This window comes from Oncorhynchus gorbuscha, linkage group LG16, assembly GCF_021184085.1.
Source record: "Oncorhynchus gorbuscha isolate QuinsamMale2020 ecotype Even-year linkage group LG16, OgorEven_v1.0, whole genome shotgun sequence".
Taxonomy (NCBI): Eukaryota; Metazoa; Chordata; class Actinopteri; order Salmoniformes; family Salmonidae; genus Oncorhynchus; species Oncorhynchus gorbuscha.
The window spans coordinates 70,301,072-70,321,636 of NC_060188.1; the positions used below are offsets into that span (position 1 = coordinate 70,301,072).

At 40.8% G+C, this 20,565-nt stretch overlaps 1 protein-coding gene across 3 annotated transcripts; it reads right to left on the reverse strand.

Annotated features, from left to right (window-relative positions):
• Positions 1-372: 372 nt before the first annotated feature.
• Positions 373-8,466, reverse strand: LOC123999531 (APC membrane recruitment protein 1-like). 3 transcript variants are annotated; one of them, XM_046305409.1, is made up of 3 exons: positions 8,389-8,466; positions 7,978-8,145; positions 373-7,073 (listed from the first exon to the last, which is right to left on the reverse strand). In XM_046305409.1, exons 2-3 carry the CDS (start codon positions 8,069-8,071, stop codon positions 3,883-3,885), a joined length of 3,285 nt encoding a protein of 1,094 aa, XP_046161365.1. In that variant the 5' UTR covers positions 8,072-8,145; positions 8,389-8,466; the 3' UTR covers positions 373-3,882. The 3 variants fall into 3 exon arrangements, with proteins under 3 accessions (XP_046161365.1, XP_046161368.1, XP_046161369.1); XM_046305412.1 differs by lacking the exon at positions 8,389-8,466 and having other exon boundaries at positions 7,978-8,183; XM_046305413.1 differs by lacking the exon at positions 8,389-8,466 and having other exon boundaries at positions 373-7,176; positions 7,978-8,089.
• Positions 8,467-20,565: the final 12,099 nt, after the last annotated feature.

Genomic DNA, 20,565 nt, shown 5'->3' on the forward strand with positions numbered 1-20,565 from the left:
CTAATACCAATGGGCTATCTTCAGAATGATCATTGAGAGATCTCTTAATAACTAAATAGATTCACTGTTGCTATTGGTGTAATTCCAAAGGGTAGGTTAACTAGGTTTAAGAGTAAAAATAAAATGTAACCATACCTTGTCATATCATCAATGATACTATTTAGGCCCATATATAGCATTTGCAAAGTCATCCACAGCTATTGTCTTGTTTCAATTCAGTTCAACTAAAAATAGACAATACATATATAGGTCTAGGGTTTCAGTTGATTTCAAATTGCATCTTCAAGATAATAATTAATATGTTGGATTCACATCTCCATCTAAACCACAGATCAATTGCTATAATCTGCACAGAAACTCAAACACCATTGATCACTTGCACTATTTCTTTAATGTAATCTCAACTGCAATTCAGCTCATTGGGTTGTGCTATTAGATAAAGCACAGTGATAACACATTAAGTTGTATAATAAATACAAAATATCTGACATTGAATTCCCATTTGAACTTTTTGTGCTTTAAAATGGTTGAAAGTCCAGTGATAACACATTTAAATAAAAAACTAAAATCTGGTTGAAAGCATAGTGATAACATTGGGAATTCAAAAAACTTGTGTCAGTCTTGAGTGGGTGAAAAGGTTGAAATCTCACTGATCAACATCTCAACCAATTAAAAAAATGTCAATGTTGAAATGATGTGGTGTGCCCAGTGGGTAGCCGAGAGTCAATGGTTGTACAGCAAATGGGGAGGAATTTGGAGGCTTGCTCACAACAGATGAGACTGCAAACTGACCTTGATGTTCTTCTATTTCAGCATTAGCAAGCTCCAACCTAAAAATCAACTATTATTGGCTGCTAGCGCCATCAAAAGATATAGGATTGTATGCTCCTGGATTGTTGGTCTCATTTGCTGTTGTAAAGTTATTTGTCCAGCAGAGGGTAGTGTCTCTAGAGCCACAGATATATAGGCCTTACTTCTCATTGACGCCAAACTCATCACTGGTGTGTGTGTGGCCAAAGAGCTCTATTATCATGTAATGTGACGAAAGTGTCAGTTCCAATCCAAGTGCCAAAATGTTTAGTAAACTCCAGGCGCTTACATTTGTTGGATGATATGAAAATAGAGCTCCTTGGCCATGCACACCAGTGGTGGGTTTGGCATCGAAATGAGAATGCATGAGCAGAAAAAAAAGCATGCCTACTGTAAAATATGGTGGTGGATCATTGATGTAATGGGATATTTTTCCTCCACTGGTCCTGGAGCCCTTGTTAAGGTCAACAGCACCAATAACTTCACCCAGTACCTGGATATTTTAGCCAAAAACCTGGTTGCTTCTGCCAACAGGCAAAAACTTGGCAACACGTGGATCCTCCAGCAAGACAATAACCCCAATCATTTAAATATTTTTTTAATCACAAAGAAATTGTTAATTGGCCACAAAAAAATCTACATTTTTCAATGGCCATTTCAGTCTCCGGACTTGAAAGCAATTGAAAACCTGTGGTTTGAAAAGGGCAGTCCATGAGCGCAATGTATATCAAGGATCTGGAAGTATTCTGTATGGTGGAATGGTCTAAGATACCTCCCAATGTGTTCTCTAACTCAAAACATTTGACAAAAAAACGCTCAGTGCCGTTAACCTCACAAGGTGAGTTATTGAAAGGTATTGAAAACAGGGGTATCAAAAATTGGACCCACCTTGTTAAACAAAATCTCTTTCTCTGAGCGATTGTATTAGAATAATATACTTTCCCATTTTTTTAGCATACAATATAAGAGTATTTTAATTATTTTATAGTAATGTTTGCTCAACTTTATCAAGGGTGTCAATCATTTCAGACCCCACTGTATATGCTACATGTAGGCATAGAAATTTGAACATTTGCTTTCATTCTTACCAGCTACTTCGGCATGTACGTGACAAATCAAGAAATTGATATACATATACAGCCTATTCCTTATGGTTGAAAAAGTTAATTGATACAATTACACATGCCCTTTGTCAATGCCAGTGAGAGCAAAAACACATACTAAAACTCCCATAATTGGTTTTGTCAACATGGGAAAACTCATCTTTGGGCATGAAATTGCCAGATAGCTTACCACAACAAATTCAGTTGTAACAGCTGACAGAAAACAATAACATAGGGAAAATCTAACTTAAAAAGGGGCAATCTGCAGCAGTTACATACATTTGTAGGATTGAATTAATGTTCTTGAAGAATAAAACGTCAAGATGCCTCATGAGATTACTGCAACCATACCCAATCAGAACACAAGATGTCTTACTCCTTTGTTTGTAATTAATGTTGTAAAAAGTTTCAAAAACACTGTATAGCCTAAAAACATGATTAAAACTATAATTAATTTGATACCATCATTGATACATATTAGGTCTGTTCATGAGTTTGAAAGTGGTTAAATTTCTTCTGCCCTATCCCTCAGCTGTTTACCAGATCAGTGGGGGGTGACCGCTTTGTTATTGTTGGAACTGCAGATTGCCACTTTAAAGACAAGAATCATGATAAGATGTATTAATGCTCAAAATACAAAAGTTAAACATGTAGCCATGTCCTCAGTAAATACATAAAACTAACTGTAGCTAGGACAGGTCTTACAGATGAAAAAGACAATGTAGTGTAGAAAAGAAAGTGCTGAGATGTAGAAACAAATGCAGAGTTGGTCAATGAGTATAATATATCAAAAAGGTCTTACAATAGTATGATAATCACAGAAATAAGGAACATTTATGATGAATCTACTAAAAATCGTCAATAAAAAGGTATCCAAACCATCCCCGTGTTTTTTGTCTTTTTATCTACAAAGAAAACAAATGAATCAAGGATTTAAGTGCAAGGCAGCATTATATTCTTCATTGTGCTAGACAAAAAAAAGGTAACCGAGGCAATATCCCAAAATGCCAACCAGCATGACACAATTTCACAGACTTTGCCAGTAGACAGTTGAGTTACGATTACCTGGGTAAAATCAATCTATATCAGTTTTCAGCAGATGGATTGGTTGTGAATACAAATTTAACATCACTTTTTAGAATTATTGCAGAGGTACTACAGAATACAAATCTAAAGAACAAAGCATTATTTTCAGATATCAGATTCTGTCAACCAAAAACAAAACATACAGCGTAACCATTATTTTTTTTAAAGGTACAACTTAACTGATGTAAGATGAAATCAATTCTAAACATAAAACAAATTGTAACATACAGTTTATAGCCTACCAACAAAATCAGTTTCACGAAAATGTAAGACATTATCGATGCGGTTCCCCCCGACATTTGATATCTAAAAAAGGTTAACTGACCTCCTATCCAAATCTGCATGTTGAAGCTGAATCTTATAAATGCATCACAATCTAATACCATCATAATAGTGTACTAGTACAAAGACTGCAGTAAACAGCTTTCTGTAAAGAAAGTCTTTTTTTTTTTTTAACTAAAGGCTACCTACAACTTGACAGACTGAACATACCATGTAGTTTAGCTACCAATATGTGTAATAAAATGTGATGTGTAGCCTAACGCTGGGCTGAGCAAATGCAAAGTATACTCGTGCCTGAACATTTTAATGAAAGATTGCATGGGAGTTTGTATTTTGATGACTGTTCACATGATAACGCAGCATGATAGAACAGCACAGGCTTCCTTATCCATTGCAACACAAATTCTAAGGCTTGTACATCACATTGAAATACAATAGCTTATTAATCAAAACAGCATATTTGCAATGTGTGATAACGGTAACAGACAATCATTCTATTTTCGGTGATGTAAACGTACTAGATGGTGTCTTTTTGGTGGCACATAGTATGAAAACGTGGGATACAGGCCTATATGCTAACTGTAGAGGTTTCATCCCATTTTTAGGGATTTGCTCCAGACATGTGTTTGCTACATTCAACAGGGCGCACCATTTCCACTGCTTTTCTTCCTTTACTGGTGAAGTCTGGCAGCTGCTCATAGTCCACTGGGCTTACAGGACTCCCAGACTCAGAGCAAAGATGAGGCATCCCATGGGTGATCCCCACTGGCCTAATCTTACTGTGTTGATTGTAAGGATGAGAGTCAACAGTCGATGTGTAAAAAAGGGCCTCACCCCCACCACCTGATGCCTTATCTGATCTCCCATAGTGAGCATGAGGTCGACCAGGGGCCTGAGGCCGACAGGATTCTGATTGCAAAGGAAGATGAGATGGCCTATGCAACGGTCCGGTATTCTGAGGGATAGAATTACAGGATACTCTGTCAGTCAGTTTGCTAGCTGAGATCGGTTGAAGTTTACAGTTTGGGACTCGACTGACAGGCTGACTGAATGATACGTGTCCGTCTTGGGTTTGATAGTGACTGTGCGTCTGCTCTTTTCTTTTCCCATCTGCTCCAGGGTGAGTTACAGTCCCCTCAGTATCTGGTTGCCATGACTGCAACATGTTTCTATTGTCCCCATTTTCTGAAGTGGAAATGTGACCATTATTTTTGCGGTGAAGTGAGTACGCCATCTTTGACACTCTTTCATTTCTAGGGCATGACGCTAGCGCTGCCCCACTCCCTAAATACATGTCAGTCATCTCTAACTCTAAGCTCTCTGTGTCCAGGGATCTACTCCTCCGATTTAAGGCCAGAGGACTCGACAGAGGAGCCAGTGGACTTGACTGATGGACTCGTGTAAGGCTAAGGTGACGTGGCAGGCTGGCGATTCCCCAAGTATTACTGAGGAGACTCCGTTCATAGAGGTCAAACATTTGTAAGTCACATTCAGCAAACGCATCCTTTTGCAGGTAGCTTTCTTCAAACACTTCGTAAGGCGACGTGATGTCTTCCTCCTCCATTACCATATCCATCTGCTGATCATATTCCCCCTCATTATCGATGTCCACGACATCAAATGTGACAATGGCTGGGAGGGATTGCATGTTTTGGGAAAAGGGAGAGCCTGACTCAGAGCCTCCCATGCTTTCATTTGAATCACTATAAAACTGTGATTGTTTTGTAAAGTCCACTAGGGCTTGGGAGAAGCAAATTGCCTGGTCATCCTTCAAATCATTATTTGTTTCTTTAGAAATATCATGATTTCCTCTTAAGTGGGGGGACTGTGGCTTGTTTTGCTCAGGGCACATTTCTTGTGATTGACATGTTTTTGAAGCAAGGGAGCTAAAAGCTGCATCTGACATTCTCTCACTATTCCCACCATTACAGGCTTTGAAATATCTCTGCTCTATGGCATGCGATTGGTTTTCTTTTTTATTCAAAGCCTCTGGGTTGACCTGGTCCTCTTTCATAGAGGCTCGAGTTTTTGTGTTGACCTTAGAAATGCTTTCCTGGAAGCTATTATCTTGGTGGATCCTCCCTTTGGTGAACAGAGTCTGCTCTTTGGAAAGTTTACACATGCTTTTCAACTCCGCGCAGAGAAGGTCCTGCTGGATCAAAGTCAGCCTGTCCTCTTCCATTAGATCTGTTTCAGGAGTGAACATAGCATTTACATCACTACACTGAGCTGGCATTTCTAAAAACTCAAGTGGATCAGGCAGCTTAGATTTTTCAAGAGGTGGACTGATAAGACTATCATCAGGCTCAAAAAGCTCATACAGAGCGTCACCACTGTAACTGTCCCTTGGTAGTCTATCCGTCCTGACATTGTCAACTTTGTCACGTCCGTCTTCATCTTGTCCTGGGGTGGTAGAGTCATAGTAACCCTCATCACTGTTAGGAACTGACTCTTGATGATCGCTCTGAGGGGTCATGACATCCGCAGATGTAAGGGTGGTCTCTGTAACTTCAAGATCACCATTGCTGTTGTTGCTGATGTCCATGTTATAGGAGCTAGATGGCTCTTCGGGTGTCATCCTAGGACTTTCACTGTGTTCTAGAAAGTCTGGTTCCTGGCTGTCTGTATAGCAAATGTTCTCTACAGCGTCATTTTCCCAGAGGTCATGGAGATAGTCTCCAGCCACCTCATCAGGGGTGGCCATTTCTTCTCCTCCACCCTGGTAGGTAACATAACAGGAACTCCTTTTGCCTGCATTTCGACTCCTTTCCCCAGAGACTGTGCTCTCTGCAATACTGTCATCATCTTGATCAGCTATTATGTCACCACAGCCAGTGAGTGAGTCAAAACTCTTCAGAGACGCCACATCACCATAAAGCAAGCTTATTTGAGATGAGCCAGTAGGCAGCTGGACGTTCACTGTAGACTCTAGGTTGGTGTTCGGGAGAGAACCAGGTTCAGTGGTTTCATGGAGTGTCTCTTCAAGTTTATTTAGGTTATCATTCTTTGCTACAACGTCCTTGCCTTCCATCAGTTCCCCTACAAGAGAATCCACACTCCTTTGTTTCACCATATTGTTCTCAGACACTATGACATCAACATTAATACATTCAGGCGCAATAGTCAAACAATCTTCGACATTTGCCAAAACAGGCACATCGGATTCAGACAAACTGTTCAGGCACTCAGTGTCATTTTGGTCAATCTTAGTCTGGGCAATAGGCACCTCTTTGTTGCAGACATGAGACATTGCAACCATTTCATTTTTTTCTAAATCACAATTTCTATTCTTTCTATGACGCCTGATACTGTTAAAAAGTCCCCTCAAACCCTTCTTCTGACGGGGGAGGGAAAAGGACTTCTGATCACCAGTAGAGTGACCAAATTCACTACAACAAGTGCTAGGAGTCTGGCTGTGGTACTCAAAATCTCCTGCTGGAACATATCCACTTCCCAGACTGTCCTCCCAACCTGCCTTGCTAAGTCCATCATGCGTTTTACTCTTGCTTAATCCCTTTTTAGAGGCACACTTGTTCTGATTTTTGTTCCTCCCTCCAAAGAAGTTGGGCAAAACACAAATGCTTTTACGTCCTCCAAAGAATCTTAAGGCAGTCCTCTTCAGTTTCCCTGATGGTGGAGGCTCAGGGGGCACAGCATCAAATGTGTCAGATGGAGGCTTTACCTCAGTCTGTGAATCCTGGCCACCCATGGCTGTCTGCTCGCAGCCAGCAGACAAATGCTTTGTATAACTTGCTGGCTCATTTCCTCCGCAGGGCTCCATGGCAACACAATCTACAGGAAGATGAAATGAACAGAGAGCATGACAGTCATCACCATCAGGTGCAAAGAAGACTGCTGCCATGCCATCCTACAAAACCATTTGCTTCCATGTTTTCTGAAATGTAGGACAAATTAAGGATTAGGCATAGAATGATTCGATTCGGTTTTATACACTGGTGGGCCTAAATCAAGCATGTTGGAATGGTTTTCTTCACATTAGAGGAAATAACACGTTTATAGTTAATGATCTGACAAACCTTCACAACAGCAATGTCATGCTATCTGCATAAAAAGTGTAAAGCAAGTTGTCCATTATCTAGGTGCAACATTATGCGCAAATAAATAAAACAATAGGATGTGCCAAAACTGTTTTAACTTGGCATAGCTATCAAGTCACCACCTGTTTTGGAAACAAAATCATTAGCTATGTAGGGATAATTGTTTATTATGCTATACTACGCGAGAAAACAGAGAAGCATGACGTTTGTTACCCAAGCAGTCGTCGGGTTAGGACAACAACAAAGCTTAGCTATGTGTAGCTAAGTTAATGCCTAACGTTAGCTTGTGTGTGGCCTGTAAATCTGAAGGACGTAAACTACCAGCAAATTATCATCTACCTAGCTAATATTCCGAAATTGAGGTGATTGTATTAATCTAGCTTGCTAGCAATCTAGCTAGCTACTTCCAAGAAATAACATTTTACTTTCTTGCTACAGTAACTACCATTGTTGGGAAATATACACACTGGCAGCAGAGGTGATAAGCTACGTTAGCTAACTAGTTAGCTAGCCTAGAATACAATAATTCCCTGCAAGCGTCAAACGGTGGCTAGCATAACAACGAGGGAAATTCTTTCAAAACACCTTCCCAATAAAAGTCATGTTTAGGCGATGGGGACATATATAAATTAACCAACCTTGTTGTTTGGCTGCTACACCCCAGGATAATATACACAATAAATCAGATTCACTTTGTTCAGTCGCATTAACAGTCTGGAGCCTCTTGTTCATATGCGCATTGAATTCTGGTAGTCGTAGTGAGGATGGGATATGTCTTTCTTTTTAGTTATCGTCTATTGTAAATACTAGAAGAAAAAAACACGAGAAATTAGAAACTTGTCAGTTGTAAGAAATCATATCTGAAACATCTTGTGAAAATAAAGTAAAAATAAACGACAAAATAATCACAAAGCAGAAAAGTAGGGTCGGCGCTTGCACTCTTCTTGGCCTCCGGATCCTCAAACAAGGACAATTTCGTCAACAAGACATTTATTAAATAATTTGATGGTCAATTTATCTTTCATTCATTCTAGTTACGTAGTACCTACCTCAAATATTCCAGTATGCCTACACATTGTATATGTGTTACTGGCAGACCCTGCATATAGCTTCCGCTCTTCTTGAATACTGCACTGTTGAGTAGGGTTTGCAAGTTAAGCGTTTCACTGTACACACTTGAAACGTTAGGTCTACATGGCTATTATCATAGCTCAGTTGAAATTGTATTGTTAGTAGACTACTGGAACGTCAGCTACACCATCAATGTAATGTCAATTATGTATATTATTACTTGCATGGTGCACTGCACCAATGAGATATGTATCTATAAATATGTATCTCATTGGTGGAATGCACCATGGACATAATAATATACAGGGCCTTCAGGAAGTATTCATACCCCTTGACTTATTCCGCCTGAATTAAAAATGAATCAAATAGGTTTGTTTCTCACCCACCTACACACAATACCCCATAATGACAAACTAAAAGCATGTTTTTAGAAATGTTTGCAAATGTATTGAAAAATGAAATAATTGACGTAAGTATTCACTTCTCTGAGTCAATACTTTGTAGAAGCATCTTTGGCAGCAATTACAGCGGTGAGTCTTTCTGGGTGTCTCTAAGAGCTTTCCACACCTGGACTGTGCAACATTTGCCCATTATTCTTTTCAAAATTATTCAAGCTCTGTCAAATGGGTTGTTGATCATTGCTAGACAACCATTTTAAGGTCTTACCATAGATTTTCAAGTAGATTTATGTCAAAACTGTAACTTGGCCAATCAGTAACATTCACTGTCTTCTTAGTAAGCAACTCCAGTGTATATTTGGCCTCGTGTTTTAGGTTATTGTCCTGCTGAAAGGTGAATTAATCTCCCAGTGTCTGGTGGAAAGCAGACTGAACCAGGTTTTCCAGAATTTGTCCTGTGCATAGTTCCATTCCATTTTTTTTATCCTGAAAAACTCCCCCGTCCTTAACAATAACAAGGATACCCATAACATGATGCAGCCATCACTATGCTTGAAAGTATGGAGAGTGGTACTCGGTAATGTGTTGTATTGGATTTGCCTGAACATAACACTTTGTATTCAGAACAGTCAGTCAATTAGGTTAGTATTGTGGAGTAACTACAATGTTGTTGATCCATTCTCATAGTGAAATCCCTGAGAGGTTTCCTTCCTCTCCGGCAACTGAGTTAGGAAGGACCACCTGTATCTTTGTAATGACTGGGTGAATTGATACACCATCCAAAGTGCAATTAATAACTTCACCATGCTCAAAGGGATATTCAATGACTGTTTTATGATTTTTACTAATCTACCAATAGGTGCCCTTCTTTGCAAGGCAGTGGTAAATCTCCCTGGTCTTTGTGGTTGAATATGTGTTTGAAATTCAATGCTCGACTGAGGGATCTTACAGATAATTGTGTGAGGGCTAGAGAGATGAGGGAGTCATTCAAAAATTATGTTAAACGCTATTATTGCACACAGAGTAAGTCTATGCAACTTATTATGTGACTTGTTAAGCACATGTCCACTACTTCTTGCCATACAAAGGGTTGAATACTTGACTCAAGACATTTCAGATTTAATTTTTTATTAATTTTTAACATTTCAAAAACAGAATTCCACTTTGACATTTATGGGGTATTTTTTGTGTGTAGACCAGTGACCAAAAAAAAAAAAAAAAACCTCTAAATTTAATTTATTTTAAATTCAGGCTGCAACACAACAAAATGAGGTTGAAAAAATTCAAGGGGTGTATGCACATAAAGTGTAAAAATAAAAATAAATGTTCTGTTGCAAAATTTGTCATTTTAATGACTGTAATTTTTACAGCACATTTTATTTTATACTTACATTTCAGTCTTTCAAAATGCACATAAATTCAAACAGATGTATATTACACAAATATTCTCTAAAACAAAGGACAAAATATTAAAGCCTAAATAAGTTAAATTAAAGCCTAGAGCCTAAATTAAAGCCTAAATAAGGCTCATCAAATGATGTGCATTTAAAGGCCTTTTTTAAAAGGCTGTTGATGGCTATCTAGTTAACGTTAGCTAGGAGGACGAGGTGGACATTTTCACCAATTGAAAGCTAGTTATGCTATTCACACAACAATAAATGGAAGAATCTTTAATAATCACTTAATGTTAGTCTGTTTTCCCGCAAATAGCTTCTGTTGCAATTTTAGTTATGTTTATAGCTAGCTAGTAGTTGACTTCCTGAATGACAATCCATATTCGATTATTTTAATTTACAAAAAAAAATGACGTTTTCATCTTTTGAGCTTCTAGTCATGAAATCTATGCAGCCTACTCAATCACTTTTTATAGCTACTGTTTACAGGCCTCCTGGGCCATATACAGCGTTTCTCACTGAGTTCCCTGAATTCCTATCGGACCTTGTAGTCATAGCAGATAATATTCTAATCTTTGGTGACTTTAATATTCACATGGAAAAGTCCACAGGGCCACTCCAAAAGGCTTTCGGAGCCATCATCGACTCAGTGGGTTTTGTCCAACATGTCTCTGGACCCACTCACTGTCACAGTCATACGCTGGACCTAGTTTTGTCCCATGGAATAAATGTTGTGGATCTTAATGTTTTTCCTCATAATCCTGGACAATCGGACCACCATTTTATTACATTTGCAATTGCAACAAGGACCATCAAAAGTCATGCTATAAATTCACAGACAACACAAAGATTCCTTGATGCCCTTCCAGACTCCCTCTGCCTACCCAAGGACGCCAGAGGACAAAAATCAGTTAACCACCTAACTGAGGATCTCAATTTAACCTTGCGCAATACCCTAGATGCAGTTGCACCCCTAAAAACTAAAAACATTTCTCATAAGAAACTAGCTCCCTGGTACACAGAAAATACCCGAGCTCTGAAGCAAGATTCCAGAAAATTGGAACGGAAATGGCGCCACACCAAACTGGAAGTCTTCCGACTAGCTTGGAAAGACGGTACCGTGCAGTACCGAAGAGCCCTTACTGCTGCTCGATCATCCTATTTTTCTAACTTAATTGAGGAAAATAAGAACAATCCGAAATTCTTTTTTGATACTGTCGCAAAGCTAACTAAAAAGCAGCATTCCCCAAGAGAGTATGACTTTCACTTCAGCAGTGATAAATTCATGAACTTCTTTGAGGAAAATATTATGATTATTAGAAAGCAAATTACGGACTCCTCTTTAAACCTGCGTATTCCTCCAAACCTCAGTTGTCCTGAGTCTGCACAACTCTGCCAGGACCTAGGATCAAGAGAGACGCTCAAGTGTTTTAGTACTATATCTCTTGACACAATGATGAAAATAATCATGGCCTCTAAACCTTCAAGCTGCATACTGGACCCTATTCCAACTAAACTACTGAAAGAGCTGCTTCCTGTGCTTGGCCCTCCTATGTTGAACATAATAAACGGCTCTCTATCCACTGGATGTGTACCAAACTCGCTAAAAGTGGCAGTAATAAAGCCTCTCTTGAAAAAGCCAAACCTTGACCCAGAAAATATAAAAAAACTATCGGCCTATATCGAATCTTCCATTCCTCTCAAAAATTTTAGAAAAGGCTGCTGCGCAGCAACTCACTGCCTTCCTGAAGACAAACAGTGTATACGAAATGCTTCAGTGCTTCAAAATTCAATGCTTCAAATTTGCCCTCGCTAGAAGCATGTGTTTCAGACATAAGGAAGTGGATGGCTGCAAACTTTCTACTATTAAACTCGGACAAAACAGAGATGCTTGTTCTAGGTCCCAAGAAACAAAGAGATCTTCTGTTGAATCTGACAATTAATCTTAATGGTTGTACAGTCGTCTCAAATAAAACTGTGAAGGACCTCGGCGTTACTCTGGACCTTGATCTCTCTCTCTACTGCAATGCTCTACTTTCCGGCTACCCGGATAAAGCACTAAATAAACTTCAGTTAGTGCTAAATACGGCTGCTAGAATCCTGACGAGAACCAAAAAATTTGATCATATTACTCCAGTGCTAGCCTCTCTACACTGGCTTCCTGTCAAAGCAAGGGCTGATTTCAAAGTTTTACTGCTAACCTACAAAGCATTACATGGGCTTGCTCCTATCTATCTCTGATTTGGTCCTGCCGTACATACCTACACGTACGCTACGGTCACAAGACGCAGGCCTCCTAATTGTCCCTAGAATTTCTAAGCAAACAGCTGGAGGCAGGGCTTTCTCCTATAGAGCTCCATTTTTATGGAACGGTCTGCCTACCCATGTCAGAGACGCAAACTCGGTCTCAACCTTTAAGTCTTTACTGAAGACTCATCTCTTCAGTGGGACATATGATTGAGTGTAGTCTGGCCCAGGAGTGGGAAGGTGAACGGAAAGGCTCTGGAGCAACAAACCGCCCTTGCTGTCTCTGCCTGGCCGGTTCCCCTCTTTCCACTGGGATTCTCTGCCTCTAACCCTATCACAGGGGCTGAGTCACTGCCTAACTGGGGCTCTCTCATGCCGTCCCTGGAGGGGGTGCGTCACCTGAGTGGGTTGATTCACTGTTGTGGTCATCCTGTCTGGGTTGGCGCCCCCCTTGGGTTGTGCCGTGGCGGAGATCTTTGTGGGCTATAATCAGCCTTGTCTCAGGATGGTAAGTTGGTGGTTGAAGATATCCCTCTAGTGGTGTGGGGGCTGTGCTTTGGCAAAGTGGGTGGGGTTATATCCTTCCTGTTTGGCCCTGTCCGGGGGTGTCCTCGGATGGGGCCACAGTGTCTCCTGACCCCTCCTGTCTCAGCCTCCAGTATTTATGCTGCAGTAATTTGTGTCGGGGGGCTAGGGTCAGTTTGTTATATCTGGAGTACTTCTCCAGTCGTATTCGGTGTCCTGTGTGAATCTAAGTGTGCGTTCTCTAATTCTCTCCTTCTTTCTTTCTCTCTCTCAGAGGACATGAGCCCTAGGACCATGCCCCAGGATTACCTGACATGATGACTCCTTGCTGTCCCCAGTCCACCTGGCCATGCTGCTGCTCCAGTTTCAACTGACCTGAGCCCTAGGACCATGCCCCAGGACTACCTGACATGATGACTCCTTGCTGTCCCCAGTCCACCTGGCCATGCTGCTGCTCCAGTTTCAACTGTTCTGCCTTACTATTATTCGACCATGCTGGTCATTTACGAACATTTGAACATCTTGGCCATGTTCTGTTATAATTTCCACCCGGCACAGCCAGAAGAGGACTGGCCACCCCACATATGCTCTCTCTAATTCTCTCTTTCTTTCTCTCTCTCGGAGGACCTGAGCCCTAGGACCGTGCCCCAGGACTTCCAGACATGATGACTCCTTGCTGTCCCCAGTCCACCTGACTGTGCTGCTGCTCCAGTTTCAACTGTTCTCCCTTATTATTATTTGACCATGTTGGTCATTTATGAACATTTGAACATCTTGGCCATGTTCTGTTATAATCTCCACCCGGCACAGCCAGAAGAGGAATGGCCACCCCACATATGCTGGTTCCTCTCTTGGTTTCTTCCTAGGTTTTGGCCTTTCTAGGGAGTTTTTCCTAGCCACCGTGCTTCTACACCAGCATTGCTTGCTGTTTGGGGTTTTAGGCTGGGTTTCTGTACAGCACTTTGAGATATCAGCTGATGTACGAAGGGCTATATAAATAAATTTGATTTGATTTGATTATTTCGGTGTGCATACACCGCATTCAAAACAACTGGGAACCCCGAAATATCCGACTTCATGCCGCGTTAACCTAATAGTCGGAAAATCCTCCCCTAATTTGCTAAGAAAATCACTTTGTATCGACGTGCCATGAAAAAGAGACCGAGATAAAGTTGGTTTTATGTTCACACATTCAACAGACACTCAACAAACATTCATCAGACATTCAACAGACATTTGCCAAAAGCCATTTAAAAATCAATAACTAATTCACTGTTTGTCACAGAATCATCAAGCTAGATATGATTTCTTCTATAAATGTCTATCATACTTTTACAACCTTAATTTTGAGAAGAAATTCCAGTTTTGACTTGATAGAAATACATCAAATCTATAAAATGCCATTTAAAATGGTAAAAATCAATAACTAATTCACAGTTTGTCACCGAAACATCAAGCTAGGTATGATTTATTCCATAAATGTCTGGCATACCTTCAGAACCTTTGTTTTGAGGAAAAATTCCAGTTTTGAATTGATATAAATACATAACATCTATGAAATGGCATTTAAAGCTACAATTAAAGTCAGAAGTTTACATACACTTAGGTTGGAGTCATTACATTTTTTAACCACTCCACAAATTTCTTGTCAACAAACTATTGTTTTGGCAAGTCGGTTAGGTAATCTACTTTGTGCATGACTGTCACGTTCTGACCTTAGTTCCTTTGTTTTTGTCTTAGTATGGTCAGGGCATGAGTTGGGGTGGGCAGTCTGTTTGTTTTTATATGTTAGTTTTTGAGTTCGGCCTAGTATGGTTCTCAATCAGAGACAGCTGTCAATTGTTGTCCCTGATTGAGAATCATACTTAGGTAGCCTGGGTTTCCCTTTTGGTTTCTGGGTGTTTGTTTCTGTGTAAGTGTTTGGGCCACACGGTACTGTTTCGGTTTTGTAAATTAACGTTGTCATTTATTGTTTAGTGTTCTGAGTTTTAATTAAATATCATCATGAACACTTACCATGCTGCACTTTGGTCCTCCTCTCTTTCTCCCGACGAAGATCGTTACAATGACACAAGTAATTTTTCCAACAGTTATTTACAGACAGATTATTTCACTGTATCACAATTAAAGTGGGTCCGAAGTTTACATACACTAAGTTCACTGTGCCTTAAAACAGCTTGGAAAATTCCAGAAAATGATGGCATGGCTTTAGAAGCTTCTGAAACGCTAATTGACATCATTTGAGTCAATTGGAGATGTACCTGTGGATGTATTTCAAGGCGTACCTTCAAACTCAGTGCCTCTTTGCTTGACATCATGGGAAAATCAAAAGAAATCAGCCAAGACCTCAGAAAAAAATTGTAGACCTCCACAAGTCTCCTTCATCCTTGGGAGCAATTTCCAAACGCCTGAAGGAACCACGTTCATCTGTACAAACAATAGTATGCAAGTATAAACACCATGGGACCACGCAGCCATCATACTGCTCAGGAAAGAGACGTGTTCTGTCTCCTAGAGATAAATGTACTTTGGTGCGAAAAGTGCAAATCAATCCCAGAACAACAGCAAAGGTGTCATGCAGGTGAAAGAGGACCCAAAAGCGACTTAACAGAAACAGAGTTTATTCAAGTCCAAACAGGGAATAACAGAAATCCTCTAGTCTGTAGAGGGGAATAACAGGAGAAGCGGCCACAGACTGCAGGTCGCTTCGGGTAGGCGCAGGCCGCAGTTGACAGAGACACCTGCTCACACGCAGCATCTGATGAAGGCAAAAAACACGACAGGACAGGGCGATACACAATCACAGCAAAAACACGACAGGACAGGGCGATACACAATCACAGCACGGTGAATTCTAAACAAGGAACCGACAGGACAGGAACGGAACACAAAGGAATAAATAGGGACTCCAATCAGGGGAAAGGATCGGGAACAGGTGTGGGAAGACTAAATGATGATTAGGGGAATAGGAACAGCTGGGAGCAGGAACGGAACGATAGAGAGAAGAGAGAGCGAGAGAGTGAGAGAGGGAGGGGGAGAGAGAGGGATAGAAAGAGGGAAAGAACCTAATAAGACCAGCAGAGGGAAACGAATAGAATGGGGAGCACAGGGACAAGACATGATAATAAATGACAAACATGACAAAAGGTCCTTGTGAAGATGCTGGAAGAAACAGGTACAAAAGTATCTCTAGCCACAGTAAAACGAGTCCTACATCGACATACCCTGAAAGCGCACTCAGCAAGGAAGAAGCAACTGCTCCAAAACCGCCATAAAAAAAGCCAGACTACGGTTTGCAACTGCACATGGGGACAAAGATCATACTTTTTGGAGAAATGTCCTCTGGTTTGATGAAACAAAAAAAGAACTGTTTGGCCATAATGACCATTGTTATGTTTGGAGTAAAAAGGGAGGCTTGCGAGCCGAAAAACACCATCCCAATTGTGAAGCACGGGGGTGGCAGCCTCTTGTTGTGGGGGTGCTTTGCTGCAGGTGCACTTCACAAAATAGATGGCATCACGAGGAGGAAAATTAAGTGGATATATTGAAGCAACATCTCAAGACATCAGTTAGGAAGTTAAAGCTTGGTTGCAAATGGGTCTTTCAAATGGACAAGCATACTTCCAAAGTTGTGGCAAAATGGCTTCAGGACAACAAAGTCAATGTATTGGAGTGGCCATTACAAAGCCCTGATCTCAATTCTATAGAAAATTTGTGGTCAGAACTGAAAAAGCATGTGCAAGCAAGGAGGCCTACAAACCTGACTCAGTTACACAAGCTCTGTCAGGAGGAATGTAGACCAAAATTCACCCAACTTATTGTGGGAAGCTTGTGGAAGGCTACCCAAAATGTTGGACCCAAGGTAAACAATTTAAAGGCAATGCTACCAAATACTAATTTAATGTATGTAAACTTCTGACCCACTGGGAATGTGATGAAAGAAATAAAAGCTGAAATTAATCACTCTAGTTATTCTGACATTTCACATCCTTAAAATAAAGTGGTGATCCTAACTGACCTAAAACAGGGAATTTTAACTAGGATTAAATGTCAGGAATTGTGATAAACTCATTTTAAATGTACATTGCTAAGGTGTATGTAACTTCCAACTTCAACTGTCTCTAAATCATTAACGTTTTCACTGATTATGACTGAATCATTAAACTCGGTATGATTTATTCTATAAATGCCTAGTATACTTTTACAACCTTTGCTTTGAGTAGAAATTCCAGTTTTGATTTGATATAAATACATAAAATCTCAAATATTGCATTTAAAGAAGAAATCTAATTCAGTGATTTGTCTCAGAAAAAAGTGCAAATATGCATTTATTTGCAATACGTTAAAGAAATGTTAATTTCAAGTGCAATTTGTTCTATATGAAAGTTAGACAATGTTTTCATAAATTTGTACAATGTTAACAATCTTAAACTGTATGCCAAATCAATGTTCGCATTTTTAGTGCAACAGTACCACATTTTAAAGTAGTTACAAGGCACAACCCTCAGTTATTTATACTTCTCTAATTTAACAGCAAAGAGGTCCCTTCCAATCATTTTCTATTTTGGCTTTGTTGAAGTCCTTCTTTGTCATCCCCAGACAAGCTGAATGGTACCATCTCTGGCACATAGAGCATTCTATCTGCAGTATTAAAAACATAAAACAGGGTTGTTTATTTACATGTAAATTACAGTTCTGGAATACCCAAATTCTGTTAGATGCTTTTGCAATTAGGAACATTTTCAAATTGAATTGGATTTTTGTTCAATTGCTAAATTGACTTTAAATGACATGCATTTCACTGTAGAGCCTCTAGCCCTAATCACAAAACCTTATCCAACCTGTCAGTTCCACCACCCACACATGCGATGACATCACCTGGTTTCAATGATGTTTCTAGAGACAATATCTCTCTCATCATCACTCAATACCTAGGTTTACCTCCACTGTATTCACATCCTACCATACCATTGTCTGTACATTATACACTGAAGCTATTTTATCACCCCCAGAAACCTCCTTTTACTCTCTGTTCCAGACGTTCTAGATGACCAATTCTCATAGCTTTTAGCCGTACCCTTATCCTACTCTGGTGATGTAGAGGTGAATCGAGGCCCTGCACTGCCTAGCTCCACTCCTATTCCCCAGGCGCTCTCTTTTGTTGAGTTCTGTAACCGTAATAGCATTGTTTTCATGCATGTTAACATTAGAAGCCTTCTCCCTAAACTTGTTTTATTCACTGCTTTAGCACACTCTGCCAACCCAGATGTTCTAGCCGTGTCTGAATCCTGGCTTAGAAAGACCACCAAAAAGTCTGACATTTTCATCCCTAACTACAACTTTTTCAGACAAGATAGAACGGCCAAAGGGGGCGGTGTTTCAATCTACTGCAAAGATAGCCTGCAGAGTTCTGTCCTACTATCCAGGTCTGTACCCAAACAATTTGAACTTCTACTTTTAAAAATCCACCTCTCTAAAAACAAGTCTCTCACCGTTGCCGCCTGCTATAGATCACCCTCTATCCCCAGCTGTGCTCTGGACACCATATGTGAACTGATTGCCCCCCCCCATCTATCTTCAGCGCTCGTGCTGCTAGGCGACCTAAACTGGAACATGCTTAACACCCCAGCCATCCTACAATCTAAGCTTGATGCCCTCAATCTCACACAAATTATCAATGAACCTACCAGGTACCACCGCAAAGCCGTAAACATGGGCACCCTCGTAGATATCATCCTACCAACTTTCCCTCTAAATACACCTCTGCTGTTTTCAACCAAGATCTCAGCGATCACTGCCTCATTGCCTGTATCCGTAATGGGTCAGCGGTCAAACGACCTCCACTCATCCCTGTCAAACGCTCCCTGAAACACTTCAGCGAGCAGGCCTTTCTAATCGACCTGGCCGGGGTATCCTGGAAGGATATTGATCTCATTCCGTCAGTAGAGGATGCCTGGTTATTTTTTTAAATGCCTTCCTCACCATCTTAAATAAGCATGCCCCCTTCAAGAAATTTAGAACCAGGAACAGATATAGCCCTTGGTTCTCTCGAGACCTGACTGCCCTTAACCAACACAAAAACATCCTATAGCATTCTGCATTAGCATCGAACAGCAACTTTTGATATGCAACTTGATATGCAACTTTTCAGGGAAGCTAGAAACCAATATACACAGGCAGTTAGAAAAGCCAAGGCTAGCTTTTTCAAGCAGAAATATGCTTCCTGCAACACAAACTCAAAAAAGTTCTGGGACACTGTAAAATCCATGGAGAATAAGAATACCTCCTCCCAGCTGCCCACTGCACTGAAGATAGGAAACACTGTCACCACCGATAAATCCACTATAATTGAGAATTTCAATAAGCATTTTTCTACGGCTGGCCATGCTTTCCACCTGGCTACCCCTACCCCGGTCAACAGCACTGCACCCCCCACAGCAACTCGCCCAAGCCTTCTCCATTTCTCTTTCTCCCAAATCCAGTCAGCTGATGTTCTGAAAGAGCTGCAAAATCTGGACCCCTACAAATCAGCCAGGCTAGACAATCTGGACCCTTTCTTTCTAAAATTATCTTCCGAAATTGTTGCCACCCCTATTACTAGCCTGTTCAACCTCTCTTTCGTGTCGTCTGAGATTCCCAAAGATTGTAAAGCAGCTGCGGTCATCCCCCTCTTCAAAGGGGGGACACTCTTGACCCAAACTGCTACAGCCCTATGTCTATCCTACCCTGCCTTTCTAAGGTCTTCGAAAGACAAGTCAACAAACAGATTACCGACCATTTCGAATCCCACCATACCTTCTCTGCTATGCAATCTGGTTTCAGAGCTGGTCATGGTCGCACCTCAGCCACAGTCAAGGTCCTAAACGATATCTTAACCGCCATTGATAAGAAACAATACAATATTAATTGACCTGGCCAAGTCTTTCGACTCTGTCAATCACCACATCCTCATCGGCAGACTTGGTTTCTCAAATGATTGCCTCTCCTGGTTCAACAACTCCTTCTCTGATAGAGTTTAGTGTGTCAAATCGGAGGGTCTGTTGTCCGGGATTCTGGCAGTCTCTGGGGGTGCCACAGGGTTCAATTCTTGGACCGACTCTCTTCTCTGTATACATCAATGATGTCGCTCTTGCTGCTGGTGAGTCTCTGATCCACCTCTACGCAGACAACACCATTCTGTATACTTCTGCCCTTCTTTGGACACTGTGTTAACAACCCTCCAGGCGAGCTCTTGAATACAAGTAAAACTAAATGCATGCTCTTCAACCGATCGCTGCCTGCACCTGCCCGCCTGTCCAACATCACTACTCTGGACGGCTCGGACTTAGAATACGTGGACAACTACAAATACCTAGGTGTCTGGTTAGACTGTTAACTTTCCTTCCAGACCCACAACAAACATCTCCAATCCAAAGTTAAATCTAGAAGCATCCTTCACTCATGCTGCCAAACATACCCTTGTAAAACTGACCATCCTACCAATCCTTGACTTCAGCGATGTCATTTACAAAATAGCCTCCAATACCCTACTCAATAAATTGGATGCAGTCTATCACAGTGCCATCTGTTTTGTCACCAAAGCCCCATATAC